Source organism: Nerophis lumbriciformis, linkage group LG16 (genome assembly GCF_033978685.3).
Source record: "Nerophis lumbriciformis linkage group LG16, RoL_Nlum_v2.1, whole genome shotgun sequence".
Taxonomy (NCBI): Eukaryota; Metazoa; Chordata; class Actinopteri; order Syngnathiformes; family Syngnathidae; genus Nerophis; species Nerophis lumbriciformis.
In genome coordinates this window covers 5695688-5721648 of record NC_084563.2, presented here as the reverse complement: position 1 = coordinate 5721648, position 25961 = coordinate 5695688, and the positions used below count along the sequence as shown (strand labels likewise).

At 41.4% G+C, this 25961-nt stretch overlaps 2 protein-coding genes across 2 annotated transcripts in view; one reads left to right on the top strand and one right to left on the bottom strand.

The window, feature by feature from the left end:
• etfdh (electron transfer flavoprotein dehydrogenase) overlaps window positions 1-4401 on the top strand; it is a 40396-nt gene extending 35995 nt beyond the window's left edge. The window contains exons 10-13 of the mRNA XM_061976538.2: window positions 1017-1185; window positions 1241-1423; window positions 1488-1709; window positions 4166-4401. Coding sequence (XP_061832522.1) covers window positions 1017-1185; window positions 1241-1423; window positions 1488-1709; window positions 4166-4329 — 738 coding nt within the window. The 3' untranslated portion in view covers window positions 4330-4401. The remainder of the gene's footprint in view (window positions 1-1016; window positions 1186-1240; window positions 1424-1487; window positions 1710-4165) is intronic.
• Window positions 4402-4517: 116 nt separating this feature from the next.
• Window positions 4518-25961, bottom strand: part of ppid (peptidylprolyl isomerase D) — a 40113-nt gene continuing 18669 nt past the window's right edge. Inside the window, exons 2-10 of the mRNA XM_061976539.1 lie at window positions 20341-20481; window positions 20146-20252; window positions 10893-11081; window positions 10698-10820; window positions 7314-7420; window positions 6931-7081; window positions 6772-6858; window positions 6619-6661; window positions 4518-4725 (exon numbers count right to left, since the gene is read on the bottom strand). Of these exons, the coding sequence (XP_061832523.1) occupies window positions 4637-4725; window positions 6619-6661; window positions 6772-6858; window positions 6931-7081; window positions 7314-7420; window positions 10698-10820; window positions 10893-11081; window positions 20146-20252; window positions 20341-20481 (1037 nt within the window). The 3' untranslated portion in view covers window positions 4518-4636. The remainder of the gene's footprint in view (window positions 4726-6618; window positions 6662-6771; window positions 6859-6930; window positions 7082-7313; window positions 7421-10697; window positions 10821-10892; window positions 11082-20145; window positions 20253-20340; window positions 20482-25961) is intronic.

The window sequence follows — 25961 nt, the reverse complement described above, 5'->3', positions numbered from 1 at the left end:
CTGTTAACCAAGTATGCGTTGCCTTCACTTATGTGTGTCTGCAGAAGCCTCATATACCATGTGACTGGGCTGGCAAGCTGTTTGTTCAAGCTGTAGAGGGCGATAAAGGTAGTGACATCACGGCACGCCCTTATTATTGTTGTTGAAAATCAGCATACATTCAAGAGAATAGTTTCCCTGAAATTCGGGAGTCTACCGGAAAAATCGGGAGGGTTGGCAAGTGTGACGCTGTCAAGTGCCCTTCATATAAAACCCGCGGGCCGCACTAACATTACATTTCCATATTAAGGTGCGGGCCGCGTGTCTGAGACCCCTGGTTTATTATACATAGCACAAAGCAAAAAAAAACTTTGTATGTAGTGTTATTTCATTTTAAATTTCAAAAGAGTTTTGTGGCTCCCATTCTTTTCTTTAATTTGTGGAAACGGGTCAAAATGGCTCTTTGACTGGTAAAGGTTGCCGACCCCTGAACTAGACGTATAAGATTTCATGGGATTTAGCGATTAGGAGTGACAGATAGTTTGGTAAACGTATAGCATGTTCTATTATTTGAATGACTCTTACCATAATATGTTACGTTAACATACCAGTTGGTTATTTATGCCTCATATAACGTACACTTATTCAGCCTGTTGTTCACTATTCTTTATTCTAAATTGCCTTTGTCTATTCTTGCTGTTGGCTTTTATCAAATACATTTCCCCCAAAAATGCGACTTATACTCATATACCTTCTTTATCATGCATATTCGGCTGGTGCGACTTATACTCCGGAGTGACTTATACTCCGAAAAATACGGTATGTTTAATGTACCCTAACATTTTTTGTTCAAATAAACCCAACAAAGCAATTTTTTGTGGTCCCCTTTCTTGAGAAAAGTGTCAAAGGACCAATAAGTATGGAAATACATTTTGGTACCGGTACCGGGAGAAGACTGCAGCATTGACGTAACTTGAATATGCAGTTGTAGGATTTGACTGGAGTGGTCCTCCATAACTCTTCTGCTCTTTGGTCAGTCCGTCCCCAAGCTGACGTTCCCTGGAGGCCTGCTGATCGGCTGCAGCCCAGGCTTCATGAACGTCCCCAAGATCAAAGGCACCCACACGGCCATGAAGAGCGGCATGCTGGCCGCCGAGGCCATCTTCCCCAAAGTGACGGCGGAGAGTGTCCAGTCGGAGACGGCGGGTAAACCACTTTGACTTTTCTACAGCTTCCAGGAATAAAAAGTGTTGATCATCAGGGCTCCATGTTCCCGAGTACTCGGAGGCCTTGAAGGCGTCGTGGGTGTGGAAGGAACTCAATGCAGTGAGGAACATCAGACCGTCCTTCCACAACTACTTTGGCCTGTACGGTGGCATGGTCTACACGGGCATCTTCTACTGGATCCTCCGAGGGAAAGAGCCCTGGACGCTCAAACACTGCGGTGAGTACCACCACACACCACTTTGTCCAGGGCGAGGTGCCAGCAAGTCTGTCCTGGTTTTCAGGCCTAGATGCCGACCAGCTTAAGCCGGCTAAAGAATGCACGCCCATCGAGTACCCCAAACCCGACGGGAAGATAAGCTTCGACTTGCTGTCCTCGGTGGCGCTGAGCGGCACCAACCATGAGGGCGACCAGCCCGCCCATCTCACACTCAAGGACGACAACGTGCCCGTGGACAGGAACTTGGCCATCTACGGCGGGCCTGAACAACACTTCTGTCCCGCAGGTAAAATGTCATCTAACTCTGTGTCCCACTTTTACTTGCCCTAAAAGGGACCTAGGATGATTTTTTTTGTAGGCCGAGTCCCAATTCTCCCCCTTAGCCCTTGGCTTTGTATGTATGTCGCCTGTCGTCACCTCTGCTCTTTACTTCATACTTCAGAACCGAAGTGTGGGAGTCGGTTCTGAAGTATGAAGTAAAGAGACATAACTTCATCACCTCGCCTGGTTATTGACTCCAACCCAGAATATTACACTGCCCATACCTATGCTCCTTCAAAGGCTGTGCTACTGGCTGCAAAGCATTGCACTTTCAAATACAACAATGAGTAGAGAGGAGAGTTATGTGTGTAAATAAATGAACGCTGAAATTCAAGTATTTATTTTATGTATATATATATATAATAAAATACATATATATATCTATATATTAGTGATGCGCGGATAGGCAATTTATTTCATCCGCAACCGCGTCAGAAAGTCGTCAACCATCATTTGATCAGAACTGCACCCGCCCGCCATCTGCCCGATCTAATATAGATGATGCAAGGCATTAGTGAGCCTGCCAACTACTCCGGTTTTCCCTTAATTCGTACGGTTTTCATCAACCTATTCCGGGTTTTTCATTAATTAAAAAAAAAAAAAAGGGTGAAAACTACGCGAATTGCACCTTGTGCAGACAAGATTTTTCGATCGGACACGGAGGAATTAGCGATGTAAAAGACCACGTTGGGACAAAAAAACAAGTCTAATGCCGTTGCTAGCGATACAAGTGGAAAACTTTCAACGTTTTTCGTCGCCCAAACAGATTCTTTGGATGTGATAAATGCCGAAGTTTTATTTACGGAGGCAATAATTGAGCATGGATTTCCAATCGCACTGGCTGATCACATGGGACAGTTACATGTTTGTAATGCAATCTTTAAAAATCATTACGCGGTGATCGCGGTCCCAAAAATAAACTTTTCTTGCATGATAATGTCCAGAAAAATTCGCTTTATATTACTATAGAGTCCTTTTAACGAATGAGTTTGATGGTTTATCACAAACCTTAAATGAAAGAAGTCCTTTGTTCTCCTGCACCATGGCCTTGCTTCGTGTTTGGTGCGCAAGCTTTATAACCTCACTGAGGTTATAAAGCTTTTGCCTGTTAAAGAAAGGAGACTGATCCAATGCAGCACAGACTTTCGCGTGCCATGCTGTCACGACCCAGACGCACACCAGTGCGCAATCATATGGGAGCCGCGCTGAGCGCACCTCCAAGCGCGTCTCGCTGCCGGCGACGGCCGGGTATATGGGCCCGACGCTCCAGCGCCATCCATTTTCAGGGCTAGTTGATTCGGCAGGTGGGTTGTTACACACTCCTTAGCGGGTTCCGACTTCCATGGCCACCGTCCTGCTGTCTATATCAACCAGGGTGAGCCCCACCCCTTTCGTGAGCGCACTGCGCGCGGAGTGACCCCTGTTACGCGCCCCCGGCAACAGGGGTGGCGGGCAGGTAAGCTGCGCGGGCGGAGCGCGCGGAGTGACCCATGTTACGAGCCCCCGGCCACGGGGGTGGCGGGCAGGTAAGCTGCTTACCTGCTGCGCGTGACGCCGGCCGCGGCGAAGGCGGACGAGGCGGGGTGTCGGTGCGGTGGGCGCGGTGGTGACCCTGGACGTGCGTCGGGCCCTTCTCGCGGATCGCCTCAGCTACGGCTCCCGGTGGGGCCCTCTCGGGGGAAGGGGCCTCGGTCCCGGACCCCGGCGAGGCGTCCCTTCTCCGCTCCGTAAAAGTGTCCATCTCTTTTCTTTTTTTTCTTCTGTTGTGGCATATGCTGCAGGTGCCTGCTCGTTTTTCGTATGTGGGTAACAACATTTAACTATGTATATATATTTACCAATTGGTTTAGCTGCCACCCGCAAAAAAAAAAAAAAAAAAATATATCTAATTAATCCACCCGACCCGCGCGCGGATAAAATCTTTTTTTTTTTTTTATTTCATCCGCCCGATCCGCGGATAATCCGCGGACTCCGCGGTTGTGTCCGCAAACCGCGCATCTCTACTATATATATATATACAGCTGGAATTCACTGAAAGTCAAGTATTTATTTTATTTATATATATACATAAGAAATACTTGAATTTAAGTGAATTCTAGCTATAAATATACTCCTCCCCCTTAACCCCGCCCCACTAAATCTCCCAAATTTGGAGGTCTCAAGGTTGGCAAGTATGGTGCCAGGCAGTAATGGTATTGTTTGAGCAAGAGTTGCTATATTGTTGAAATGTTTGTGCTCTGTCTACACCAGAACAATCATATTTCATCAAATAGAATGACAGGAATGCTGCAGTTGTTGAACAAAGCTGTGAGGCCACAAATTATTTTAACCAGGAACAAATCCCATTGAGATAAAAGCTCTTTTTCAAGGGAGTCCTGGCCAAAAGGCAGCAAAGTTAACCCCAACTTCCGTCTTCCTCAGGTGTTTACGAGTACGTTCCCGTGGAAACGGGCGAGGGCATGCGCCTGCAGATCAATGCTCAGAACTGTGTGCACTGTAAGACGTGCGACATCAAAGACCCCAGCCAGAACATCAACTGGGTGGTGCCGGAAGGTGGAGGCGGACCAGCTTACAATGGAATGTAAATATTTCTCATACACTTGAAAGATGCTGGAGTAATATCATCATTTGCATTAAAGAGTGTATTTCTTAATATATTATGTGATGGAAATGACAACTTTTTGCTGCCAAACCAAGAAAGCTGGTATTGAACTTGCAATTAGCATACAGTGAGTGGCCTTTGTCGTGGTTTTAATCAACACTGCAATAAAAATACTTTCATAAGTTACCATTTATTCAGGTACATGTTGATCTGCTGTACATAACCATCACAAGAAAGGTGGTGTTCAGTGTGGTACGACACTCGTCACCTGCTGCTCACCTGAGAGGCCTTCAGGCAAACATTTTGGCATAGATTTTCTTCTCTTTCTCCTTCTCCTCCTGCACCTTGATCTGCACTCGCTTCATCTCGTTAATGATGGCTGCCAAGATGGAATACAGAAACATGTGAACTTACTGATGGTACAGTTTCATTCTCCTTACTAGGCATGGGTCAATTACTGGGACCAGGTTTAAAGACATACCGTGGTAGAAAAAAACAAGACATTTTCCAGATGCAGCAGCTGTTTCAAAACCCAACTGCTACATAGCAGTGATTAAAAATCCCTCATTGACATTATCATTAGACATTTATAAAAAGAACAATAGTGTGACAGTGGCTTACACTTGCATCGCATCTCATAAGCTTGACAACACACTGTGTCCAATATTTTCACAAAGATAAAATAAGTCATATTTTTGGTTCATTTAATAGTTAAAACAAATGTACATTATTGCAATCAGTTGATAAAACATTGTCCTTTACAATTATAAAAGCTTTTTACTCTGCTTGCATGTCAGCAGACTGGGGTAGATCCTGCTGAAATCCTATGTATTCAATCAATAGACAATCCTTTTCAATCGGGAAAAAAATCGTTTTTGAATCGGGAATCGCATTGAATCGAATCGTGACCCGAAGAATGGATATTGAATCGAATCGTGGGACACCCAAAGATTCACAGCCCTAGTAAGAACTGCCCTTTATGAATTGATTAGAATACATGTGCTTCACTGTCATTGTGCTCTATTATATTATTTTGAAATTCTTATGTACCGTATTTTCCGCACTATAAGGCGCACCTAAAAACCACAAATTTTCTCAAAAGCTGACAGTGCGCCTTATAACCCGGTGCGCTTTATATATGGATAAATATTAAGATTCATTTTCATAAAGTTTCGGTCTCGTAACTACGGTAAACAGCCGCCATCTTTTTTCCCGGTAGAACAGGAAGCGCTTCTTCTACGCAAGCAACCGCCAAGGTAAGCACCCGCCCCCATAGAACAGGAAGCGCTTCTTCTTCTACTGTAAGCAACCACCCGCCCGCGTAGAAGAAGAAAAAGCGCGCGGATATCACCGTACGTTTCATTTCCTTTGTGTGTTTACATCTGTAAAGACCACAAAATGGCTCCTACTAAACGACAGGGATCCGGTTCATGAAAAGACGCAATCTCTCCATCCGCACACGGATTACTATTTCACAGCAACTGATATTCCTGTGAACCGCACCGTGGATACAACGGGAGCACGTACGGTGAATATTCGCACCACAGGGAATGAGAAGTCATCCTTCACTGTGGTTCTAGCTTGCCATGCTAATGGCCAGAAACTTCCACCCATGGTGATATTCAAAAGGAAGACCTTGCCAAAAGAGACCTTTCCAGCCGGCGTCATCATAAAAGCTAACTCGAAGGGATGGATGAAGAAAAGATGAGCGAGTGGTTAAGGTAAGTTTAAGTTTACGCTTCGTCCATGTTGATATACGATTCCATGCGCGCCCACATCACGCTGGTTTTTAATATATTATTAAAGTTTGACTGACCTATTTGACTGTTTTTTTGACATTCCTTTAGCGCAGTTAGATGCGGCTTACAACACGGGGCGGCTTATAGGTGGAAAAAGTTTTGAAATATGCCGTTCATTGAAGGCGCGGCTTATAACCCAGGGCGCCTTATGGTGCCGAAAATACGGTAACTGCAATGTTTTGTTTTTTTTTCTTTTCTTTTCAATAAATACATTTTAGGGCCATAATTACAAAACCATAGTGTGATTTTTGTTTTTTGGCCTAAGGTTATACTGTCAAAATGTCTTGGTTCTCATGCCTTGTCCCGTGTTTACTTCTGTTGTTTGCTTCCCTCAGACTTAATCCCTCGGATGTAATTCATTGTCTCTTTGACGAGAAGGAACACTGTACATTTTCTTGTTAGCAGGTTCCATTGAAGACATGTTTTTAGCATTTTATCTTTGCGTCTCCATTTGAAGTAGAAAAAGCTCTCACCTTTATCCTCTGGAGTTATACCCTGAGCTGCCTTCAGATCAGTCTGAAAAGAAAAACAAGTAAAGATCACTGCCAGTTTTTGCAGGAAAAAGAAGTCTTTAGCCTTACAAATGCTTTTCTTCCGCAAACATATTAGGTATGAACTGTTGTTACCATGGCTTGGCTCAATTCTTTCAAGCCCTGCCAGGCCTGAGCCCTGCGGAAGAGAGCCTTGGTATTGGCCTGGTCCAGCTCCAGAGCCTGAAACATACATAATGATTAACAGTTGAGGTGGCGCCATCTAGTGGTTAGGGTGGTCAACCGCATGCAGACCTCGTTGCAGTTGTCCAGAGCTTCTTGCCACAGCTGCATCTTCAGTTTGCATGCAGCCATGTTGAGGTAGCAGCTGAGGACCGTGGGTCCGAGCTTCTTCTGCACCACCTCCTCGTCCTCCTCCAGCTCCTCGCTGCACACCTCCAGATACCTGCACGTGTCACCAATCATCAACTTAATGATGTCACTGTGCTCGTTGCCTTAATGATGGCAAAAAGTACAGTACGGTTTGGTTGTTTTGTGCTTTCCCCAATTCTACTGTACATTGATGTCAGTTCTTAAAGCATTTAAGACCATGAACTACACGTCACTACCAGGTTTTTCCGGGCCCCCCACAGTTCTGTACCACTGTGCAAGTTAAAAAGCTGCAGTTCAAGTGTCACCTGAGAGCTTTGCTGTATTTGATGACTGCAGCTTTCCAGTCTTGACTCTTGAAAAGGTTGTTGCCGATGTTCTTCACGTCCTCAGCTGCAGACAGAACTTTGTCCACCTAGTAGAGATGCGCGGATAGGCAATTATTTCATCCGCAACCGCATCACAAAAGTCGTCAACCATCCGCATCCATCCGAACCAACATTTTATCAAAACCACACCCGTCCGCACCCGCCCGTTGTTATATATCTAATATAGACGATGCAAGCATATTAGTGAGGTTATAAAGCTTTTGCCTGTTAAAGAAAGGAGACCGATCCAATTCAGCAGAGACATTCAATGTGTGCCACGCATTAGTGGCTAAGATATATTAATGCGTGATAATATTATTTATCATTATTATAATATTATTGTCATTTCCATTAAGAAAGTGTTGACTATTGTTGCCAATGCCCTCAGATCAGGAGTGCGTTCCTCACACTTTGTGTGCGCAGTTGCAGCAAGCAGAATGAGGCTTTTACGAAGTTAAAAAAATGTTTTAGAAAGACTAGGTCTATATTTTCGTTAGGTAAAAAAAATGTTCTGAATTTATTTCAATGAATATTAACTTGTTAACGTTATAATGCTCAAATAGGGACGTGGGCGGGGTGCACAGTGAAACAGTGAACAATTTTGCGACAAAGATGAACCTTTATTGATTGATCTGCAGCCATGACAAAATATCAGACAATCTCCATTGTCAGCGACAGGTAGGAACATAAAGATAAACACATAGCCTATGTTCTAGGCATAGGCTCATACCTTTTTAAGTTGAAATAAAAAAATAAATAAAAAATGTGCCTCATAAGCCTTAGGCTGTCAATCACGTGCACAAACTTAAATAATACAATAACATATGTATGTCATCTCTATTTAAACAAAAATAAATTAAATAAATAATAATAATAAATGACCTACAACTTATTGGCCAAGGCAAATAGCTGAAGGGGGGAAATCAAACCCATCAGACTGCACTTTATCATCAAACTTGAATTATAATGAAAATAGACAAACAAAGCAGGCTAAATATCCTTACATTGTCGCCAATCGGAGATGCGCTTCACTTGAAAGTGAGGCCAAATAATTATTCACACATAGTAGTATATCTCCAATAGAAAAAAACACAATAAACAACGCAATTGCCTTAATTCCTTTGCATTGTAGTGCGCCCAAACACGTAACCATCAAAATTATTCAGCTGACCGAACTCAATATAGGTTAGACATGGGCTTATTTGGTATAGCCTATAGGTAACGTAGACTAATTCCTTTAACATATCCAACCGTATGTCTACTTACTTTTTTTTTTGTTAGCACTATGCAGGAATAAAATGGCATCTACAGTGCCAGGATTCATGCGAGAGCGCCTGGCCTCTAAAATGTGCCCTGCTGCGCTGAAGGAGCGCTCACTTGCGCCACTTGTTGCTGGGACGCGGTGCCTGATTAATAATTGACTGTTTCAAAGAGTGCTGCTTGTTTTTCGTATGTGGGTAACAACATTTACCTATATATATACAGGTAAAAGCCAGTAAATTAGAATATTTTGAAAAACTTGATTTATTTCAGTAATTGCATTCAAAAGGTGTAACTTGTACATTATATTTTTTCATTGCACACAGACTGATGCATTCAAATGTTTATTTCATTTAATTTTGATGATTTGAAGTGGCAACAAATGAAAATCCAAAATTCCGTGTGTCACAAAATTAGAATATTACTTAAGGCTAATACAAAAAAGGGATTTTTAGAAATGTTGGCCAACTGAAAAGTATGAAAATGAAAAATATGAGCATGTACAATACTCAATACTTGGTTGGAGCTCCTTTTGCCTCAATTACTGCGTTAATGCGGCGTGGCATGGAGTCGATGAGTTTCTGGCACTGCTCAGGTGTTATGAGAGCCCAGGTTGCTCTGATAGTGGCCTTCAACTCTTCTGCGTTTTTGGGTCTGGCATTCTGCATCTTCCTTTTCACAATACCCCACAGATTTTCTATGGGGCTAAGGTCAGGGGAGTTGGCGGGCCAATTTACAACAGAAATACCATGGTCCGTAAACCAGGCACGGGTAGATTTTGCGCTGTGTGCAGGCGCCAAGTCCTGTTGGAACTTGAAATCTCCATCTCCATAGAGCAGGTCAGCAGCAGGAAGCATGAAGTGCTCTAAAACTTGCTGGTAGACGGCTGCGTTGACCCTGGATCTCAGGAAACAGAGTGGACCGACACCAGCAGATGACATGGCACCCCAAACCATCACTGATGGTGGAAACTTTACACTAGACTTCAGGCAACGTGGATCCTGTGCCTCTCCTGTCTTCCTCCAGACTCTGGGACCTCGATTTCCAAAGGAAATGCAAAATTTGCTTTCGTCAGAAAACATGACTTTGGACCACTCAGCAGCAGTCCAGCTCTTTTTTTCCTTAGCCCAGGTGAGACGCTTTTCGCGCTGTTTCTTGGTCAACAGTGGCTTGACACGAGGTATGCGGCAGTTGAAACCCATGTCTTTCAAGCGTCTCTTGGTGGTGGATCTTGAAGCACTGACTCCAGCAGCTGTCCACTCCTTCTGAATCTCCCCCACATTTTTGAATGGGTTTTTTTTCACAATCTTGACCAGGGCGCGGTGATCCCTATCGCTTGTACACTTTTTCTGACCACAGTTTTTCCTTCCCTTTGCCTCTCCATTAATGTGTTTGGACACAGAGCTCTGAGAACAGCCAGCCTCTTCAGCAATAACCTTTTGTGTCTTTCCCTCCTTGTGCAATGTGTCGATGGTTGCCTTTTGGACAGCTGTCAAATCTGAAGTCTTCCCCATGTTTGTGTAGGCTTCAGAACTGGACTGAGAGACCATTTAAAGCCCTTTGCAGGTGTTTTGAGTTAATCAGCTGATTAGTTTGTGGCACCAGGTGTCTTCAAAATTTAACCCTTACACAATATTCTAATTTTGTGACACACGGAATTTTGGATTTTCATTTGTTGCCACTTCAAATCATCAAAATTAAATGAAATAAACATTTGAATGCATCAGTCTGTGTGCAATGAATAAATATAATGTACAAGTTACACCTTTTGAATGCAATTACTGAAATAAATCAAGTTTTTCAAAATATTCTAATTTACTGGCTTTTACCTGTATATTTCCGAATTGGTTCAACCGCCAACCGCCCGCATCTATTTAAAATCTATTTTTACCCGCCCGACCCGCGGTTTATCCGCGGTTGTGTCCGCAAACCGCGCATCTCTACCACCTAGACAACAAACACACGTGCCTAGTTGTGTTTGTCGGCCCCTCCTCGCACTCAACAAGATGTATATTGATCTTGTTGTTTATTGGGCGACTGACCTTGAAGAGGCAAACAACTTACGTCTTTAAAGTCGACATCTGAGTCCTCTGGGAAGTCAGGGTGGGTGTCCCCGGTCCCGTCAATTGGTGCCACGCCCCAGCTGTCTCCGTCCTTATGCTCGCCGCAGTCAGCAATGAGGCACGGCTGCAACAAGACGGCACAACCCTTTTTTGTCATTTCTTTGTCCTGAATCGCAGGTTGTTTTTTTTTGTTTACCTTAACAGGAGTGTCGTCCTTTGTGTCCATGGACTCCAGCATTTTAACCATTCCCACGCCCTTCAGCACTTGTCCAAAGACCACGTGTTTGCCATCCAAGTGCGGCGTGGGCACGGTGGTGATGAAGAACTGTGAGCCATTGGTGTCGGGCCCTGCATTGGCCATGCTCAGCAGGCCCACTTGGTCGTGCTGCACGCAAAAAGAAAGATTAAAATGTCATTTAGAGCAGGTCAGACCTCCACCAAGGCTATCCATCCGTCCGTCCGTTTTCTACCGCTTGTCCCTTCGGGGTCGTGGGGGTGTTGGAGCCTATCCCAGCAACAAGTGGCCAACACAGATCGACAGACTACATTCACACTCGAGGGCCAATCAACACTGCAAAAAGTGAAATCTAAGTAAGAGGAAATATCTCAAATAAGGGTGATATTTGCTTATTTTCTGTCTGATAAGATCATTCTTCTCACTAAGCAGATTTTATGTTAGAGTGTTTTACTTGTTTTGCTCCTAAATGATCTCAGTAAGATATTACAGCTTGTAGCTGAGATTTGATGACCTATATTGAGTAAAACATGCTTGAAACTAGAATATCAAGTGTTGCAAAGCTGTGTCATCAACACTCACAAGTATAAAACTACTTTTTTAAAGTACCGTATTTTCCGCACTATTAGCCGCACCTAAAAACCACAAATTTACTCAAAAGCTGACAGTGCGGCTTTTAACCCGGTGCGCTTTATATATGGATTAATATTAAGATTCATTTTCATAAAGTTTCGGTCTCGCAACTACGGTAAACAGCCGCCATCTTTTTTCCCCGTAGAAGAGGAAGTGCTTCTTCTTCTACGCAAGCAACCGCCAAGGTAAGCACCCGCCCCCATAGAACAGGAAGCGCTGCTTCTTCTACTGTAAGCAACCACCCGCCCGCGTAGAAGAAGTAAAAGCGCGCGGATATTACCGTACGTTTCATTTCCTTTGTGTGTTTACATCTGTAAAGACCACAAAATGGCTCCTACTAAGCGACAGGGATCCGGTTCATGAAAAGACGCAATCTCTCCATCCGCACACGGATTACTATTTCACAGCAACTGCCTAAAGACTTTCAAGAAAAGCTGGCTACTTTCCGTGCATATTGTAAAAACAAGATAGCTGAAAAAAAGATCCGGCCAGAGAACATTATCAACATGGACGAGGTTCCACTGACTTTTGATATTCCTGTGAACCGCACTGTGGATACAACGGGAGCACGTACGGTGAATATTCGCACCACAGGGAATGAGAAGTCATCCTTCACTGTGGTTCTAGCTTGCCATGCTAATGGCCAGAAACTTCCACCCATGGTGATATTCAAAAGGAAGACCTTGCCAAAAGAGACCTTTCCAGCCGGCGTCATCATAAAAGCTAACTCGAAGGGATGGATGAAGAAAAGATGAGCGAGTGGTTAAGGTAAGTTTAAGTTTACGCGAAGAGGCCGGGTGGCTTTTTTCACGCAGCTCCGTCCATGTTGATATACGATTCCATGCGCGCCCACATCACGCTGGTTTTAATATATTATTAAAGTTTGACTGACCTATTTGACTGTTTTTTTGACATTCCTTTAGCGCAGTTAGATGCGGCTTACAACACGGGGCGGCTTATAGGTGGACAAAGTTTTGAAATATGCCGTTCATTGAAGGCGCGGCTTATAACCCAGGGCGCCTTATGGTGCGGAAAATACGGTACCGTATTTGTCGGACTATAAGTCGCAGTTTTTAATCAGTTTGGCCGGGCTCCAGTGAGATTTATATATGTTTTTTTCCCTTCTTTATTATGCATTTTCGGCAGGTGCGACTTATACTCCGAAAAATACGGTAATCATTTCTTATTTCAAGCATGAAAAAAAAAAATCATGATTTTGACACGATTGTATCTCATAATTAAAACAGATGACAGCCAAATGGACTTTGCTGTTTTATTTTCAATGAAACAATAGAAAAGAGGTCCTCATATAGTAGTACAGTTGGCACGGTACAGTAAACTGACAGTTAATATTTAAACATTTGACATTTCTAACAATTTTGAACAGAAACAGTTCATGCACATTCAGATTAATTCTTCAAAATTACATTAAAAAAAAATTCTGGCCGGGGGCCGGGCTGTATTTATGCGCACTAATTGACTGAAAGAGCACGCACTTGGCGCGATGATGTCATGTTATCCATGGAAAAATGCATCTTGAGACTAGGGATGTCCGATAATATCGGCCTGCCGATATTATCGACCAATAAATGCATTAAAATGTAATATCGGAAATTATCGGTATCGTTTTTTTTTTTTTATTATCGGTATCGTTTTTTAATTAAATCAACATAAAAAACACAAGATACACTTACAATTAGTGCACCAACCCAAAAAACCTCCCTCCCCCATTCACACAAAAGTGTTGTTTCTTTCTGTTATTAATATTCTGGTAGGTTCCTACATTATATATCAATATATATCAATACAGTCTGCAAGGGATACAGTCCGTAAGCACACATGATTGTGGTCCACTAATAGTACTAACCTTTAACACTTAATTTTACTCATTTTCATTCATTACTAGTTTCTATGTAACTGTTTTTATATTGTTTTACTTTCTTTTTTATTCAAGAAAATGTTTTTAATTTATTTATCTTATTTTATTAATTTTTTTAAAAAGTACCTTATCTTCACCATACCTGGTTGTCCAAATTAGGCATAATAATGTGTTAATTCCACCACTGTACACATCTGTTGATATCGGTATTGGTAATTAAAGAGTTGGACAATATCGGATATCGGCAAAAAGCCATTATCGGACATCCCTACTTGAGACCATATGATTTGCCCGAGAGTAACAAGCGGATGCCTTGTTGCCTTTCCATTAAGAACAATAAATCAGTTTTTAGTATAAGTTTGCTGGTTTCAAGAAATGTAATGCCGAGCGCATATCATTATGTCAAGATAATGGCACTAGCATTTACTTCATTTAAGAATATTTTTCAACATATTGAGCAAAAAAGTCTCTTTTTTTTTCTACCAAGAAAAGTGCACTTGTTATTAGTGAGAATATACTTATTTTAAGCTATTTTTGGGTTCATTGAAGTTAGCTAATTTTACTTGTTTTGGAAAGTCTTGACAAGCCAAATGTTCTTGTTCTATTGGCAGATAATTTTGCTTAGTTCAAGTAAAATATCCTTCATTTTTGTATTTTTTTTCCTTGTTTTTGAACACTGACTTCTTGCAGTGCAGGGGCATGTTTTAGAGGTGGGAGGAAGCCGGAGTCACGGGCTAAACCACCTAAAAACAGGTTTTTGCATGACCCACTTTGCGATGCAGTTGCACTCCAGCCCTGTGGATGGCGATAGTGTTTTGTTTTGGTCCCAAAGAAAGCACATTAAAGGGGCGCCATTTTTCCAATGTAGCCTGCCATGTTGCAGCAACTCGTTCTTAAAGACGTGAAACATGCACGCATGAAGCTTGGTTCCCACTGAGGTGCTTAAGCCATGCATTCTCTTAAAGAGACAGCTTACATCTTCCTAAGAGAAGCAACACAAAACATATCCTTCTACCAATCATAACTAAATGACTTCACTTACTATGCGTCTACTGCATTTATTGTATCATTCAAAACATCCATTCATGAACCAGCCTGCTGCTGTTTTGCACGCACCAATACTTTATCAGTGTTGGCGCTAGGAATTTTCTAAATGGGGTCCCATCAAGTCATAAAAATGGGCTCCCACAGTAAATGTGTGGGGTCCCACTTTTTTGTAAGCGTTTTCAAAACAAATGATAAATTAATGCATTATCCTGTTGTGTTTTGGAAAAAGGTTGTCATAAACGTTATTCATTAAAAAAAAGAAAACACATTTTGATGCATATGTACATTTATTCAGTTATAAACATTCATTCACTTTCTTCTTTCCTTCATGGATCTAAACCAGGGGTCCTCAAACTTTTTGACTCGGGGGCCGCATTGGGTTAAAACAATTTGGCTGGGGGCTGGGCTGTGTGTGTGTATGTGTATGTGTATATGTATGTATATTAGGGCTGGACGATATGGCCTTTTATTAATATATGGATATGTTTAGTCCATGTCACCATACACCATATATATGTGGATATGTTTAGTCCATGTCACCATACACCATATATATGTGGATATGTTTAGTCCATGTCACCATACACCATATATATGTTTAGTCCATGTCACCATACACCATATATATGTGGATATGTTTAGTCCATGTCACCATACACCATATATATGTGGATATGTTTAGTCCATGTCACCATACACCATATATATGTTTAGTCCATGTCACCATACACCATATATATGTGGATATGTTTAGTCCATGTCACCATACACCATATATATGTTTAGTCCATGTCACCATACACCATATATATGTGGATATGTTTAGTCCATGTCACCATATATACCGTATTTTCCGCACTATAAGGCGCACCTAAAAACCACAAATTTTCTCAAAAGCTGACAGTGCGGCTTATAACCCGGTGCGCTTTATATATGGATTAATATTAAGATTCATTTTCATAAAGTTTCGGTCTCGCAACTACGGTAAACAGCCGCCATCTTTTTTCCCCGTAGAAGAGGAAGTGCTTCTTCTTCTACGCAAGCAACCGCCAAGGTAAGCACCCGCCCCCATAGAACAGGAAGCGCTTCTTCTTCTACTGTAAGCAACCACCCGCCCGCGTAGAAGAAGAAGAAGCGCGCGGATATTACCGTACGTTTCATTTCCTTTGTGTGTTTACATCTGTAAAGACCACAAAATGGCTCCTACTAAGCGACAGGTTTCCGGTTCATGAAAAGACGCAATCTCTCCATCCGCACACAGACTACTATTTCACAGCAACTGCCTAAAGACTTTCAAGAAAAGCTGGCTACTTTCCGTGCATATTGTAAAAACAAGATAGCTGAAAAAAAGATCTGGCCAGAGAACATTATCAACATGGACGAGGTTCCACTGACTTTTGATATTCCTGTGAACCGCACTGTGGATACAACGGGAGCACGTACGGTGAATATTCGCACCACAGGGAATGAGAAGTCATCCTTCACTGTGGTTCTAGCTTGCCATGCTAATGGCCAGAAACTTCCACCCATGGTGATATTCAAAAGGAAGACCTTGCCAAAAGAGACCTTTCCAGCCGGCGTCATCATAAAAGCTAACTCGAAGGGATGGATGAAGAAATGATGAGCGAGTGGTTAAGGTAAGTTTACGCGAAGAGGCCGGGTGGCTTTTTTCACGCAGCTCCGTCCATGTTGATATACGACTCCGTGCGCGCCCACATCACGCTGGTTTTAATATGTTATTAAAGTTTGACTGACCTATCTGACTGTTTTTTTGACATTCCTTTAGCGCAGTTAGATGCGGCTTATAACACGGGGCGTCTTATAGGTGGACAAAGTTTTTAAATATGCCGTTCATTGAAGGCGCGGCTTATAACCCAGGGCGCCTTATGGTGCGGAAAATACGGTATGTGGATATTTTGCCTTAGCCTTGAATGAACACTTGATGCATATAATGACAGCAGTATGATGATTCTATGTGTCTACATTAAAACATTCTTCTTCATACTGCATTAATATATGCTACTTTTAAACTTTCATGTAGAGAGGGAAATCACAACTAAAAGTGTATTTATTAAAGAGTTATTAAGCAGTGGCACAAACATTCATGTCATTTTTAAAAACAGAAAGTGCAAGATTGTCAGAGACATTTTAAAACAAGCTGTTAGTGCACTTTTGTGCATGATGTCACACAAGATATTTCAATAACTGTCAAATAAAAATGAGCTGCATAGTAGGAAATCAAACAGTGTATGTCCTTCACTATGTGGTAGGTTCCTGCGGACGTTATCTCCTTCTGTTGTTGACTATTTGTTTCATACGGTGTTGATGTGGAAATGGTTGCTTGGCATTTTGTGGGTGTGGCACCGAACGGAGATGTTGACATGCGGAGTTTCAAGCACTCTTCATTCTCTAGCGGGTGACTTTTCAAATGATGCTACACATTAGCAGTAATGCTACTACTTTTTGTAGCAACGCTTTTGCCGCATAATTGTTCAACATATTCCCGCTTGAAGCCAAACCACCGCCAGATGATGCACCCCGTGCTGTTTTTCTTGGGAATGAATTATTCTTCCTTCATTTGTTACCAGATTCGCACCTTCTCTCTCTCGTATTACCACTCGCACCGCTAGCACAACAGCTAATGTTACCATGTAGCTACCTCTCTGCTCCGCAAGAGCGTGTGACGTTGCACGCGTGACGTATGTAAGAAGGTGCGCTCGTTTTATGTCTCTGTGAGAAGGAGAGACAAGAAAGAGTGAGAAACTGTGTGAGAACATATACCGTATTTTCCGCACTATAAGGCGCACAGGATTATAAGGCGCATCTTCAATGAATGGCCTATTTTAAAACTTTGTTCATATATAAGGCTTACCGCATTATAAGGCACATAGAATAGACCCTACAGTAGAGGCTGGGGTTGCGAGACCTGTTGTGGCTCAATATTGGTCCATATATAAGGCGCACCGGATTATAAGGCATACTGTCAGCTTTAGAGAAAATTGGAGGTTTTTAGGTGCACCTTATAGTGCGGAAAATACAGTACCGTATTTTTCGGAGTATAAGTCGCACCGGAGTATAAGTCGCACCGGCCGAAAATGCATAATAAATAAGGAAAAAAAACATATATAAGTCGCACTGGAGTATAAGTCGCATTTTTTGGGGAAATGTATTTGATAAAAGCCAACAGCAAGAATAGACATTTGAAAGGCAATTTAAAATAAATAAAGAATAATGAACAACAGGCTGAATAAGTGTACGTTATATGAGGCATAAATAACCAACTGGTATGTTAACGTAACATATTATGGTAAGAGTCATTCAAATAACTATAACATATAGAACATGCTATACGTTTACCAAACAATCTGTCACTCCTAATCGCTAAATCCCATGAAATCTTATACGTCTAGTCTCTTACGTGAATGAGATCAATAATATTATTTGATATTTTACGCTAATGTGTTAATAATTTCACACATAAGTCGCTCCTGAGTATAAGTCGCACCCCCGGCCAAACTATGAAAAAAACTGCAACTTATAGTCCGAAAAATACGGTACTCAAATATCAAGATATAGTAATTTTCTATATCACAGAGACAAACCCGCGATATATCGTGTATATTCGATATATCTATATATATATATATATATATATATATATATATATATATATACACACAGTATACATATACACATGTACATATATATACATATATATATATACACATATATACTGTATATATATATATATATATATATATATATATATATTATAATGTAAATATAAATTTATGTATATACATATACATGTACGTATATGTATATGTATATACATATATATATATATATATATGTATATTAGAGATGCGCGGTTTGCGGGCACAACCGCGGAGTCCGCGGATTATCCGCGGATCGGGCGGGTGAAATTAAAAAAAATTAGATTTTATCCGCGGGTCGGGTCGGGTGGTTGAAATAAAAAACAATTTGATTTTAAATAGATTCAGGCGGGTGGCAGTTAAACCAATTGGGAAATATATATACATAGTTAAATGTTGTTACCCACATACGAAAAACGAGCAGGCACCTGCAGCATATGCCACAACAGAAGAAAAAAAAAGAAAAGAGATGGACACTTTTACGGAGCGGAGAAGGGACGCCTCGCCGGGGTCCGGGACCGAGGCCCCTTCCCCCGAGAGGGCCCCACCGGGAGCCGTAGCTGAGGCGATCCGCGAGAAGGGCCCGACGCACGTCCAGGGTCACCACCGCGCCCACCGCACCGACACCCCGCCTCGTCCGCCTTCGCCGCGGCCGGCGTCCCGCGCAGCAGGTAAGCAGCTTACCTGCCCGCCACCCCCGTGGCCGGGGGCTCGTAACAGGGGTCACTCCGCGCGCTCCGCCCGCGCAGCTTACCTGCCCGCCACCCCTGTTGCTGGGGGCACGTAACAGGGGTCACTCCGCGCGCAGTGCGCTCACGAAAGGGGTGGGGCTCACCCTGGTTGATATAGACAGCAGCTAGGACGGTGGCCATGGAAGTCGGAACCCGCTAGGGAGTGTGTAACAACCCACCTGCCGAATCAACTAGCCCTGAAAATGGATGGCGCTGGAGCGTCAGGCCCATACCCGGCCGTCGCCGGCAGCGAGACGCGCTTGGAGGTGCGCTCAGCGCGGCTCCCATATGATTGCGCACTGGTGTGCGTCTGGGTCGTGACAGCGTGGCACGCGAATGTCTGTACTGCATTGGATCAGTCTCCTTTCTTTAACAGGCAAAAGCTTTATAACCTCACTAATGCCTTGCATCGTCTATATTAGATATATAACAACGGGCGGGTGCGGTTCTGATCAAATGTTACATCGGGTGGATGGCGGATGGTTGACGACTTTCTGATGCGGTTGCGGATGAAATAATTGCCTATCCGCGCATCTCTAATGTGTATATATATATATATATATATATATATATGTATATATATATATATATATATATATATAAATTGTTTAAAAATTTGTTAATAAATAACCAAAAAATTTATATTTTGTTGTTTTCTTACTGTACCGAAAATGAACCGAACCGTGACCTCTAAACCGAAATACGTACCGAACCGAAATTTTTGTGTACCGTTACACCCCTAATATATATATATATATATATATATATATATATATATATATATATATATACCTCGCGCACTAATTGACTGAAAGAGTGCGCACTTACTGATGATGTCACGTTATTGATGGGAAAATGCATTTTTAGACAATATGATTTGCCTAAGCAACGAGGAGACACCAAGAGTAACAAGTGGTAGAAAATGGATTAGAAAGGACAGATTTTAGAAAATAATAAAAAAAAGTTTTTTGCTTTTTAACTTGGCACACATTTTGGACGCTGGTGGGCCGTAGTTTGGGGACCCCTGATCTAAACTTTACCGCTGCCGGTATTTTTTTCAATATTTTTAATGTAATATTTTCAGAATGTGTTTGTTCTATTTTTCGCCAAAGTAAGACAAAGAAAACAATCGGAAGTTGTGTTTATTTTTTAGTTTTAATGCCATGATTTTAATAGTCATGTGCGCAGATTTTCCTAAAATGGTCTAATGGGCATTTTTACAAGCAAGAAGTCTAATAGCGGACCAGGGCCAGGACCGTGTGTTGTACCTTGTAATGGAAGTTTTCATCCTCAAACTTCTCGCCGTAGATGCTCTCACCGCCGGTGCCATTCTGGTTGGAGAAGTCGCCTCCTTGGATCATGAACTTCTTGATAACTGTCACATACAAGATGAACCATTAAAACCACTCAAATGAGAGAAAACTCAAGCGTAGTAGCCCTTCAAAGGGTCCTTGGTAACATACTTCTGTGGAAGGGACATCCCTTGAAGTGCAGAGGCTTCCCCGTGGATTTGCCCAAGCCTTTTTCTCCGGTGCAGAGGGCACGGAAGTTTTCGGCGGTTTTGGGAGTGACGTCGGCAAACAGCTCCATGATAATTCGGCCGGCTGAAAAACAAATTGTCAAGTCTAATTTGTGAAGGTACTGAGGTCTAATTTAAAGAAGTAAATCAATTTCACTTCTTACAAAATCTTTCAGGATATGACAAACCTAGCCATGCATGTTTTTTATGTGTGTTTTCATTTGTTTCTATATCCATACTTCATTGTCATGGTATCAAGATTATTTCTAGGGCTGTCACACCATTAAAATGTTTAATCGCGAATAATCGCATTTTGTTCATAGTTAACTCAAAATTAATCACAGATAGGTATAATTTTGTATCATTAATAAATGTACCCTAAACAGATCATTTTGAAGGAGGGTATCTCAGCTGTAATCTGTGACATTTCTACCTGAATAAATGCCTCTGATATTCTGTACAAGTTTATGGTCTTCATATTGCTGCATAACAATGTTTTAACATTCTTTATTCATGACATGTAATACTGAGCCTGCTAGTTATTCTGTAGACCAGGGGTGCTCACACTTTTTCTGCAGGCGAGCTACTTTTCAATTGATCAAGTCGTGGGGATCTACCTCATTCATATATATAATTTATATTTACTTATTTATGAAATATAAGTTTTTGTTAATAAGTTAAAGGTGTTTAATGATAATGCAAGCATGTTTAACACATATAGTTAATATTGTTAATAAATTAAAGGTGTTTAATGATAATGCAATCATGTTTAACACATAGTTAATATTGTTAATAAATTAAAGGTGTTTAATGATAGTACAAGTATGTTTAATACATATAGTTAATATTGTTAACAAGTTAAAGGTGTTTAAAGATAATGCAAGCATGTTTAATACATATAGTTAATATTGTTAACAAGTTAAAGGTGTTTAATGATAATACAAGCATGTTTAATACATATAGTTAATATTGTTAATAAGTTAAAGGTGTTTAAAGATAATGCAAGCATGTTTAACACATATAGTTAATATTGTTAACAAGTTAAGGTGTTTAAAGATAATACAGGCATGTTTAACACATATAGATTCCTTTCTTTCATGAAGACAAGAATATAAGTTGGTGTATTACCTGATTCTGATGACTTGCATTGATTAGAATCAGACAGTGGTGCTAAAAACGTCCGCATTTTCGAATGGAGGAGAAAAAAGTCCTCCTTTCTGTCCAATACCACATGAAAGTGGTTGGTTTTTGGCATCTTATTTGTCCAGCTTCCGTACTCCTGTGTATACACTTTACAAGAAATACATTGTCGGCAAACTCCGTAGCTTGCTAGCTTGTGCACGCCAGCTTTCTGAGACTCTTGTTTTGTTAGCGCAACTGTGCAACTGTGCAGTCGGTCTTTGGAGTTTTGACGACAGGTACGGCGCCAGAGTCTGTTGAAATAAAGTGTTTCTCGCCTTCCAGTCGGTAATTTTAATGAGCTGGCAGCAGCCAGCGTCATCTCAGAAGACCCTCGGGTGCCGTGAATGTCAATCAAGTGACGAAAGTGACGTCATAGTGAAGATTTATGATCGCTCATTTTTAGGACTATTTTTTTAATGCCTGGCTGGTGATCGACTGACACACCCTCCGAGATCGACTGGTAGCTCGCGATCGACGTAATGAGCACCTCTGCTGTAGACCATAACAAGTTGTAAAATCATTTACACAATATGTCTGCCAGCCAGAACCCCCACCTCATATTCCTAAACAACATCTCTGACAAAGCATGATCGTAATGCAAGACATTTTTATTTTGCTAATGTCAGGGCTTCCCCTAAATTAACAAAACACCTGTTGTGGTGGGGGCGTGGTCGGTATGACATCATCGCATGCTTTGCTATGATGCATATATACTTTAAAAAAGGCCAAAAATTTCATATACATTTAAAATAAATCTGTTATTTAGTATTAACATATAATTTTTTTCTGACATGATAAAATTTTGTTCTATTTTTAAATTGTTATTGCACTTGGTTGAGAATTTGAGATTTCTCCAATCCTTTTAGTCACTCTTTTTTCATAAAAAGGACTGGCAACAAATCGAGCATCTATTTCTGGTGTTATTGGAGACTGTACTGGTCTTTAGAGACTGTCTTCTTTTTGTCACAAAAAGCCAGCCTGACGTCATACTTGCTGCGTGTTGCTGGGAGCCTTTCTTTCATTAAAAGCTGCCAGTGTCATCTTAAACCGGGGGTCTCTTTAGTGCCGCCCTAGTGGCTCCCTGGAGCATTTTTTAAAAAGTATTGAAAATGGGAAAAGGTGGTGGAAAATACTTCTTGTTTGAGGACAAACATGACACAAACCTTCCCAATAGTTAGAACTACCACTGTTTATGTTTGTGTGTATGCTTCACTGATGACACTATTTGGTCAACATCCTTTTGTCCTAATTTCGGCGGTTCTTGAACTCACCATAGTGTGGACTGTGACGCAACAGTTTGATTACATGTAAAATCTTCCACTACTTTGTCTCATTTTGTCCACCAAACGTTTTATGAGTGCAAGCTAATCAATGCTAACATGCTATTTTGGCTAGCTGTATGTACATATTGCATCGTTATGCCTCGTTTGTAGCTATATTTGAGATCATTTAATTTCCTTTACTTATCTACTCTGTGTATTTAATTTATATTTGCATGTCTCATGACACATTATCTAATACTGGCTGCATTTCAGATAGTTGTTTGTGTGTCATGTTGTTCCAGACCACAGCAAACATTACCTAGCTTGCCAAAGATTGTAATAAATCCATGAAAAGAAGACGTTTCCTTTAACTTGGACACACACATCTATAACTTTGGCCATTATAACCCAGTCATTTCCAGGAGTTATCTCACATTCTGAGTAGCCTCTGATGTACTAATGTTTTCTAATGTTGTAAAAATGTGTAGAAAAATATTACATTTCAACATGTCTGTCAACGAAGATTTGCTTCAGCCTGCGACACAGTCATTTTGATAGTAGGTTAATATAGCTAATATAGACACTTACATCATGTGTTGTCTTCATTATAACACTTATATGAGACTTTTAAAGTCATTTTGATAGTAGGCTAATATAACTAATATAGACACTTACATCATGTGTTGTCTTCATTATAACACTTATAAACGACTTTTAAAGTAATTTTGATAGTAGGCTAATATAGCTAATATAGACACTTACATCATGTGTTGTCTTCATTATAACACTTATATAAGACTTTTAAAGTCATTTTGATAGTAGGCTAATATAACTAATATAGACACTTATATCATGTGCTGTCTTCATTATAACACTTATATAAGACTTTTAAAGTCATTTTGATAGTAGGCTAATATAGCTAATATAGACACTTACATACCCGTATTTTCCGCACTATAAGGCGCACCTAAAAACCACAATTTTTCTCAAAAGCTGACAGTGCGCCTTATAACCCGGTGCGCTTTATTACGATTCATTTTCATAAAGTTTCGATCTCGCAACTTCGGTAAACAGCCGCCATCTTTTTTCCCGGTAGAACAGGAAGTGCTTCTTCTTCTACGCAAGCAACCGCCAAGGTAAGCACCCGCCCCCATAGAACAGGAAGCGCTACCGCCCGCCCCCGGAAGAAAAAGAAGCGCGCGGATATTTCGTTTCATTTCCTTTGTTTGTCTACATCTGTAAAGACCAGACTACAAAATGGCTCCTACTAAACGACACGCTTATAACGCAGAATTTAAACTTAAGGCAATAAGTCATGCCGAAGAACACGGAAATAGAGCAGCAGCAAGAGAATATAACATAAATGAATCAATGGTGCGTAGGTGGAGGAAGCAAGAAGATGACCTGCGCCAGGTAAAGAAGACAAAACAGAGCTTCCGAGGGAACAAAGCACGATGGCAACAGTTGGAGGACGAACTCGAACAGTGGGTTGTTGAGCAGAGAGCAGCAAGCAGAAGTGTCAGCACCATCACTATTCGAATGAAGGCAACAACGCTAGCAAGCGAACTTCACCTGGATGATTTTAAAGGTGGTGCTTCTTGGTGTTTTCGGTTTATGAAAAGACGCAATCTCTCCATCCGCACACGGACCACTGTTTCACAGCAACTGCCTAACGACTTTAAAGAAAAGCTGGCTACTTTCCGTGCATATTGTAAAAAGAAGATAGCGGAAAAAAAGATCCGGCCAGAGAACATTATCAACATGGACGAGGTTCCACTGACTTTTGATATTCCTGTGAACCGCACTGTTGATACAACGGGAGCACGTACGGTGAATATTCGCACCACTGGGAATGAAAAGTCGTCCTTCACTGTGGTTCTAGCTTGCCATGCTAATGGCCAGAAACTTCCTCCCATGGTCATATTCAAAAGGAAGACCTTGCCAAAAGAGACCTTTCCAGCCGGCGTCATCATAAAAGCTAACTCGAAGGGATGGATGGATGAAGAAAAGATGAGCGAGTGGTTAAGGGAAGTTTACGCGAAGAGGCCGGGTGGCTTTTTTCACGCTGCTCCGTCCATGTTGATATACGACTCTATGCGCGCCCACATCACAGATGGTGTCAAAAAACAAGTGAAGCACACAAATACAACACTCGCCGTCATTCCGGGTGGATTAACCAAAGAACTCCAACCGCTGGATATTGGTGTCAACAGGGCATTCAAATCACGACTGCGAACTGCGTGGGAAAAATGGATGACCGAAGGCGAACACACCTTCACTAAGACGGGCAGACAACGCCGGACGACATACGCCAACATCTGCCAGTGGATTGTAAATGCCTGGGCAGATATTTCTGTCACAACTGTGGTCCGAGCTTTCCGGAAGGCAGGATTCACAGAACTGCTGCACAACAACAGCGACACTGAATCCGATGACTTCGAAGAGACGGAGCCGGCCATTTTGGAAGCCACGCTTGCGCAACTTTTCAATTCGGACACCGAAGACGAAGAATTCGAAGGATTTACCGGTACGAATGAAGAATAACTTCAGAAAGTGAGCGCTATGTTTATTTTGTGTGTTGTGTGTTGTGACATTAACGTTCGAGCAACATTACCGGTATGTTGCTATTGCTCTACACCATTTTGAATTTTACTATGTTTGTGATTGCACATTTGTACATTTTGGGACAGAGTTGTTAGAACGCTGGTTTTCAATATATTATTAAAGTTTGACTGAACTATCTGACTGTTTTTTTGACATTCACTTTAGCGCAGCGTTTTTTTGACATTCACTTTAGCGCAGCGTAGGCGCGGCTTATAGTCCGGGGCGGCTTATTGGTGGACAAAATTATGAAATATGTAATTCATAGAAGGTGCGGCTAATAATCCGGTGCGCCTTATAGTGCGGAAAATACGGTAATGTGCTGTCTTCATTATAACACTTATATAAGACTTTTAAAGTAATTTTGATAGGAGGCTAATATAACTAATATAGACACTTACATCATGTGTTGTCTTCATTATAACACTTATATAAGACTTTTAAAGTCATTTTGATAGTAGGCAAATATAGACACTTACCGGTACATCATGTGTTGTCTTCATTATAACACTTATATAAG